Genomic DNA, 7,821 nt, shown 5'->3' with positions numbered 1-7,821 from the left:
ATCAGTGAGGTAATAAACAAGGGTTATAATTAAATTAACTCATTTACACAGGGATGAATAAATCTCAAATTCAAATTTGTTCAATTAATAAATAAATTATAAATGTAATACATATTAAATATATATATATATATATATAATATATTAATAAAAAATTATTTAAAATTTCAAAACATATAAATTAATTTAAATAAACACTTTTTTATTCTTTTTTATTAATATTTTAATATTTTTGAGTTAATAGCTCTAATTTATTATTTAATTCACTGTTTTAAATATTTTTTTCTAAAAAATAATTTCAAATTTAAAACTTATCATTTTTCCTTCTAAATATTTTTAAAAATATAGTAATATTGTTTACATCATATCTCTAATTGTTTAAAAAATATATATAATATGTTCGTACAAGCTTCAAATATCACAATTTATGTATAAAAAGAAATTTTTATTTTTATTTACTAACAAGTGATCTAATAAATACTCAAATCCATCTAATTCATTTATTATCGCAATTAGGGAGAGTGTAAATATTGTATTGAGTAATGATTTTTCTCAAATCTTATGTAGCTTCATATATCGCAATTAAAGTCAAAAAAATTTAACTGTATATGCTTTCCATACTTAAAATTTTGAATTTTTCGTGTTTAAATAGTTTTAAATAATCATTTTATTTACTTTATGTGGAAGGCAAAACTAAAAAATTATTATCATGAATTTAATTAAACTGGCTTACATAACTCTTCTAACACAAACCATATAATTGTCCTCATATTTTCCTGCATCAGTGTACCATATTTAAAAAATTACATGCCTCATAAATAAAAAAAATTAATTTAATTTTTTTAAAAAATTAAAATTTACGTGATCCGACAATAGCCTACCCACACTCTCGAACATATAATATTTAGTTATAACATATTATATCGTACCTTCATATACGATATATTGTACCCTTTCATGTATATATATACATACACACAAATTAAGATGTACAAACAGATACATAATTAAGTTAATCAGCTTTGTTGGGGCGTGGGGATTGGATGGAGTGGGGATGGAAGATGGTCCTGGCTCCGGTGAGATCCAGCATCTTCTTCGTGAGTGTTTCCGCCGCGGGAGTGTGTGGGGCGCTAGTGACCACCCGAAAACACCACTCCACCACCTCCGGCCACAGCACCTTCCAGTAGTAGCTCGCCCCGTACCACGCCGGCTCCGTCAAGTACCTCTCCCCCCCGCACCCTGCCTTCACTATTGCCTTCGCACAGCTTTCCACTCTCCCCACCGGCATCGCACTCACCACCGCCTTAATTAAATGTCCGGCCACCGTCAAAATTCAGTTCACAAAACATGCATCAAATACTTCTCTACTAAATATGATATATAACAATAATATTTAGAAGGAGAAAATATTTAATTAATTTTTTTTTAAGAAAAAAAGAAGAAGCTTACATCTCTCAATTCAGGATTCACTTCCATCTTGCCATCTTTGCAGAGGAACTTGCCTTGGGTCATTTCGGACTCTACGAATCCGGGTGTCACAATTGTGATACCGACATCCGATCCGAATTCAACCCGGAGTGTCTCGTACAAGCTCATCAGTGCTGCTTTGCTTGCCTTAATTAATTAATAAATCACATAATTAATTAATTTAAAAAATGAACTAAATATATGTCATCTAGGACGATAAAATGAGTCAATAAATTGAATTTGAATTAATCACAACCAGTGCAACTTAAACAAATTAAATTTTCATTGATAAATAACAAATTATAGATTCATCTAACCCATTTATTAATTAATTTAAATTGACTCCTTTAAAAACAAGTCACTTCATTTTACACCCAAATCTACTTTAAAAGAATAAATAACAAATTATCGATTGATTTATGGTCCAATGAAACATAAAGATCAAAATTATTCCTCCAATCTTCAATGTAAAAATGCGAGATCTACTCTTATATGTCAATTTAGGTGGAACCTACATTATAAATGCTCATCCTCGGGGTAGGCAGCCACGCAGCGGTGGAAGCGACGGCAATGATTTTGCCCTTGCTCTCTCGAAGGTGTGGAATCGCAAATCGGGTCATATAAACGGATCCCCAGAAATTTATATCCTGCCATACGTATACTCGCATCTCGAATTTAATTATGATCAATAACATTTGTTTAATTAAAAGAATAAAATAGATTAATTCCGAAGGAATTTTACCAAAACAGGTCTCAAATCACGAAGGTCGGTGGACTCTTCAAACATGCACACTGAGATCACTCCTGCATTGTTCACCAGATGATCCACTGACCAATTTTTTTTTTTAAAACCAGTTAATATAAATGCATTAATCATTTAATTGATGAAGGTAAAACATAATTAATTAGAATAGTAATTGATTAATGCATTAATTAATTAAATACATCTCCCAAAGCGTTGAATGGTCTGATCCACAAGCCTCTTGCAGTGGTCAACGTCGGAGACGTCCGCCGAAACCGGAAGAACGTCGGGTGATCCCAACTCGCGCGCCTTCTCCGCCACTTGTGTCAGTCTGTCTTTTCTCCTCGCCCCCACCACCAGGTACGCTCCTCTCCTCGCGTACTCGTACGCCACTTCCTGATTTATATATATGATCTAACTTATGAATTGTGTCTGATTTATTGAATTCTATTTACCTAACAATTTGTGCCCGTAAAATTAATGAGGGAATATTACCTCGCCGATGCCGGAGGAAGCGCCGGTGATGAGGACGACCTTGCCGGCGACGTTCTCGGCTAAGAGGGAGTTTCGGAAGAGGGAGAGGAAGAGCTTGAAGAAGAGAAATGGGGGTAAGAGGAAGACGAGAGAGAAGAGGGTGAACGCCGGCGCCGCCACGTTCAATGCCATGTGAACCACATCTACAACCTCCATTGCTGATAACACAGAGAGAGAGAGAGAGAGAGAGAGAGAGAGAGAGAGAGAGATAAATAGGAGAAGAGTTGGTTGGCAGCCTGGGTGGTGAGGGTGGAGGTGACGTGGCGGGATTCATGAGGACGACACCTCCAACTTCCCAGTTAGGTAATCATTAATTTAGTAGATTTATTCACATGGTTGGACGTTGGGACTTGAAATTTCATTTTTTTTTTTAAAATAAAAATATTTTTATTATGATTAATTACCAGAAAAATAATAAAAAATAAATTAAATATATATCAAATTGACGAATCAATATTTAATTTCACATATTATTCATATTTAATTTTTTGAGTTTGTAACAGGATCAATATTTAATTTCACATGTTATAACTTTTAATTTTTTAAATACATAATTACATTTTACAAATCAATAAAATTTTATATTTTCAAAAAAATTTCTACTTATTTTTTATCAAATAAAATTCAAAATTCAAAATTCAAAATTCAAAATATTGTGTGTAATTCAATTGATTGCTAATTCTATTTTCAAATTTTAATTAATTTCAAACAAATCATAATAACAATCTGATTTTGTCTAAGCATCAACCATAATCACACCTAAACTTAAACCTATTTATTTTGACGCGTGTGTGTGTGCTAAGCCTGATCAAGAAAAATATATGTTCACCAATCCAATATTCATTAAAGCCTCAATAAATCTAGCAAAATATAAACATGTCAATCACACAATCACAAGAATACATTTACGTGGTTTGACCCAAAAATTGGCCTACATCCATGGCAGAAACTCACCTCCAGAGACACTATATTAAATCCATCGGAAATAAATACAAGTATACACAGATTTACCCTTTCTTATCTTACCGATCTCCTTTGGAAATCAACCCAAGAATAATCCAAGAAATCCCCCATTCGCACCTGCGAAGAACCCTAGGTTTCTCCTTATATTCCTCCCTGATTTCCCTAAAAGAAACCCTCCCCAAGAAACTAAATCTGAGCTTTTACCTTGCCTTACCCTTGTGCGAACCTCCGTTGGAGATACCCAACGCCGCACCCACCTCCTGCCGTCTCCCTCTCCCGCGCGCTACAGCTGAAGGATCTCTTGGCGGTGATGGCTTCCTCGTTGCAGGTCTTCTCTCTCGGCTGGGAAGGCTCTCGCGATTGGTGAAGAAGAAAACTCTTGCGCTAAACCTGAAGCTGCGCTGCCCTTTTCCTTTCTTCCAAGAAGCTGAAAACTAAAGTGTAAAAACCAAAAAACCCCCGCCCCCCTGTTATGTTTCTATTTACACACAAGGAAAGGCAATTACATCAATGCCCCCTATAAAAATAAAAAAAAACCATAGCAGCCGTTGGATTTGGAAAAGAAACGGACGGCCTGGATCCTTCTTAGCTTGACACACCAACAATTCTCCACCTTGGCAAGCTTGTGATCCTTGCACCTCCTTAGCATCACCTATGGAGGTTCCTGCAAAACAGACACTAGAAACTTCCAAGGTTAACCAAGTTCGAACAATGTTCAAACTTGGATTTAGGTACTGCTTTAATCATCATATCCGAAGGATTTTCCTCCGTTGGAATTTTTCTTACTTCTATTTCTCCACTAGAAATAATATCTCTCAAAAAATGCAGCCTAGCATCTATATGTTTGGACCTATCATGGTAAACATGATTCCTAACCAAATGAATAGTGCTTTGATTGTCACAATAAATTGTAACGGTTCCACTATACATTCCTAACTCTAGGCACAATCCTTTTATCCATATAGCCTCCTTAAAGGCTTCAGTCATGGCAGTATATTCAACCTCCGTGGTAGACAAGGTTACCACCAACTGCATGTGAGATTTCCAACTAATAGCACTACCTAAAAAAGAAAAGATCATACCAGACAAAGACTTCCTGGTATCTAGATTTCCAGCATAGTCAGAATCAACATATCCTTTTAACCCTATTTCACAATGCATATCCTTTTTTTCAAATATTAATCCTTACTGTTTTGTTCCAGACAAGTATTGAAAATTTTGTTTCAAAGCATGCCAATGTGGTTTTCCAGGTTTGCTCATAAATTTACTCACTTGACTTACAACATAAGATAGATCAGGCCTAGAACATACCATAGCATACATTATACTACCAACCGTACTAGCATAAGGTATTCTATTAATAAACAGTGACTCATCTTCATTTTTAGGACACTGTTTTCTAGACAATTTAACATGTTGTGCAACAGGAATAGAAGTAGATTTAACATGACTCATTCCAAATCTTTTTAATACCTTTGAAATATAAGACTTTTGAGACAAGTAGAGAAGCTTTTTATTCCTTTCTCTAGTTATTTCCATACCAAGTATTCTTTTAACAGGTCCTAAGTCTTTCATTTCAAATTCTTTAAGCATGCACTTAACTCTATGTAACATATCCATGTCTCCACAAGCAACCAACATGTCATCAACATATAATAGCAAATATATATGACATTTATCACATGATTTAAAATAAACACAGCCATCATAATTGCTTCTACAGAAATCATTTTGAATCATGTAAGAATCAAATCGTTTATACCATTGTCTAGGTGATTGTTTCAACCCATATAAAGATTTCTTTAATAAACATACATGATTTTTATTCATTTCCGTATCAAAGCCCTTGAGAGGTTGCATATAAACTGTTTCTTCTAAAGTACCATGCAAGAAAGCAGTTTTAACATCAAGTTGTTCCAAATGCAAGTCATGTACAGCAACAAAAAATAATAGAATTCTAATTGAACTATGCTTTACAACAGGGGAAAATATTTCATTATAGTCTACCCCTTCCCTTTGTGTAAATCCCTTAGCCACTAACCTAACTTTATACCTAGGTGGTTCAACTCCAGGGATTCCCTCTTTCCTCTTAAAGATCCACTTGGATTCTATGAGTTTCTGTTTTTCCGATCTAGGTACCATCACCCATGTCTCATTCTTGTTAAGAGACTCATTTCTTCTTGCATTGCAAGAGTTCATTTTTCAGCCTCTTTACTATCCATGGTCTCTTTAAAAGTCCTAGGCTCCACCTCAATTTCTATTTCAGCAACAGAAAGAGCAAAAGCTGTCATATCAGCTTCCCCATACCTTTGAGGAGGTCTTATGACCCTCCTCTCCCTATCCCGTGCTAGAAGGTAAGTTTTACTTAATTCAGAGGTTTCCGTTTCTGAGTTTTGCTCCTCAAAATCTGCAGCATCTGTTTCTAAATGGCTATGAGAAGTGGAGGGTTGCTTTACCTCAAGTTGCGGGTCACTAGTATTAGAATGCCTAACACTATCATCTGAATTTTCTGGTTTTCCCCCCATTTTAGTTTAATTAAAAACTACACCCTGCTAATAATACATTTTTGTTTTCCAGGTTCTATAACCCAGAGCTTATAGCTTTTAGCCCCCTCTGGGTATCCCACAAAAATGCATTTAATAGCCCTAGGCTCTAATTTATCAGTTGTAATGTGGGCATAGGCTACGCACCAAAAACTTTTAAACCCTGATAATCAGCAGGCTTACCCAACCAAATTTCTTGAGGGGTTTTAAAATTTAAAGCTGTGGAAGGACACATATTAATAAGGTATACAACAATGGTCACCGCCTCTGCCCAAAAGGTCTTGGGCAGACCTGAAGTGGCTAACATGCATCGTACCCTTTCTAGAATAATCCTATTCATCCTTTTAGCTAATCCATTCTGTTGGGGAATATCACTAATAGTCCTATGTCTAGCTATGCTCTCAGCTTTACAAAATTCAGAAAATTCATTTGACAAGTATTCTAATCCATTGTCTGTTCTCAGTGTTTTAACTTTTCTGCCAACTTGATTTTCAACTAAGATTTGGATTATTTAAACTTTTCAAAAGTATCACTTTTATGTTTTAGAATATATACCCATACTTTCCTAGAAAAGTCATCTATAATTGACAGAAAATACCTAGAACCACCATGAGAACTAACCATAGCAGACCCTCACAAGTCTGAATGTATGTAATCAAAAGTCTGTTTCGTGATGTAAGTGGACTTCTTAAAACTAACCCTAGTAGACTTATCCAAGACACACTCCTCACAGAATGACAATTCCTCAAGTTTCCTATCTCCAAGGAGCCCCTGTTTCTCTAGCTCCTTCAGGCCCTATTGGCTAACATGTCCTAGCCTCTTATGCCACAAGGAAACCTGATTTTCTACCCTATGATTGATAGGTGAAGTTTCACCAATCACTGTCTTTCCTACTAAGGTGTACAACCCATTCTTTAACACCACTTTCATCACTACCAGTGAACCTCTACATACTCTTAGACTACCTCCTTCAGAATTAAACGTGTACCCTGTCTTATCTAAGCTACCAAGAGAAATCAAGTTTCTCTTCAGCTTAGGTATGTACCTCACATCTCTGAGCACTCTTTCCATCCCATCATGCATTAGAAGTCTCACAATCCCAATACCCTATATTTTACATGACTTATTGTTTCCTATGATAACATGACCTCCTTCTAAGCATGTAAAGGACTCAAACCAGTTTTTTAATGGACACATGTGGAAGGAACATCTTGAATCTAATATCCATTTTATTCTTGAATCTCTATCAGAGACATTCAACACTCCCACACTATTATACCCATCTAAAACAACAGCTGTCTTACCCTTTGATTCAAAGGTGGTGGCATTTGCACCATTTTTTCTCTCAGGGCAGTTTCTCTTAAAATGTCCTTCCTTGTAACATGCAAAACACTTTAGTGCCTTGCTCTTAGACTTTGATCTAGAACTCTTGTCTTTTCCTTTCTTGTTTCTCTTTTCAGACCTACCTCTCATATTAAACCCTTCCCCTGACCCTGATTTAGACTCAAACTTAGTGTGCAATTCCCTAGAGTGCAAAACGGCTTGCACACCTTCTAAAGTCAGCCTCTCTCT

At 35.6% G+C, this 7,821-nt stretch overlaps 1 protein-coding gene across 1 annotated transcript; it reads right to left on the bottom strand.

Annotated features, from left to right (window-relative positions):
* Nucleotides 1-885: 885 nt before the first annotated feature.
* On the bottom strand, nt 886-2,961 carry LOC131160703 (11-beta-hydroxysteroid dehydrogenase A-like). The gene is made up of 6 exons (XM_058116560.1): nt 2,705-2,961; nt 2,413-2,605; nt 2,210-2,295; nt 1,983-2,114; nt 1,450-1,614; nt 886-1,303 (listed from the first exon to the last, which is right to left on the bottom strand). The coding sequence occupies exons 1-6, from the start codon at nt 2,897-2,899 to the stop codon at nt 1,013-1,015; spliced, it is 1,062 nt and encodes a 353-aa protein (XP_057972543.1). The 5' UTR covers nt 2,900-2,961; the 3' UTR covers nt 886-1,012.
* Between the last annotated feature and the right edge of the window lie 4,860 nt (nt 2,962-7,821).

Source organism: Malania oleifera, chromosome 7 (assembly GCF_029873635.1).
Source record: "Malania oleifera isolate guangnan ecotype guangnan chromosome 7, ASM2987363v1, whole genome shotgun sequence".
NCBI lineage: Eukaryota > Viridiplantae > Streptophyta > Magnoliopsida > Santalales > Ximeniaceae > Malania > Malania oleifera.
Note: the sequence above shows the minus strand (reverse complement) of the source record. Positions and strands in the feature narration are given on the sequence as shown.

Coding starts and splice junctions, on each gene's coding strand:
- LOC131160703 (XM_058116560.1), bottom strand. CDS start 2,899: ATGGAGGTTGTAGATGTGGTTCACATGGCATTGAACGTGGCGGCGCCG. Junction 2,606..2,704: donor CTTCCTCCGGCATCGGCGAG/GTAATATTCCCT, acceptor TATATAAATCAG/GAAGTGGCGTACGAGTACGC. Junction 2,296..2,412: donor CATTCAACGCTTTGGGAGAT/GTATTTAATTAA, acceptor AAAATTGGTCAG/TGGATCATCTGGTGAACAAT.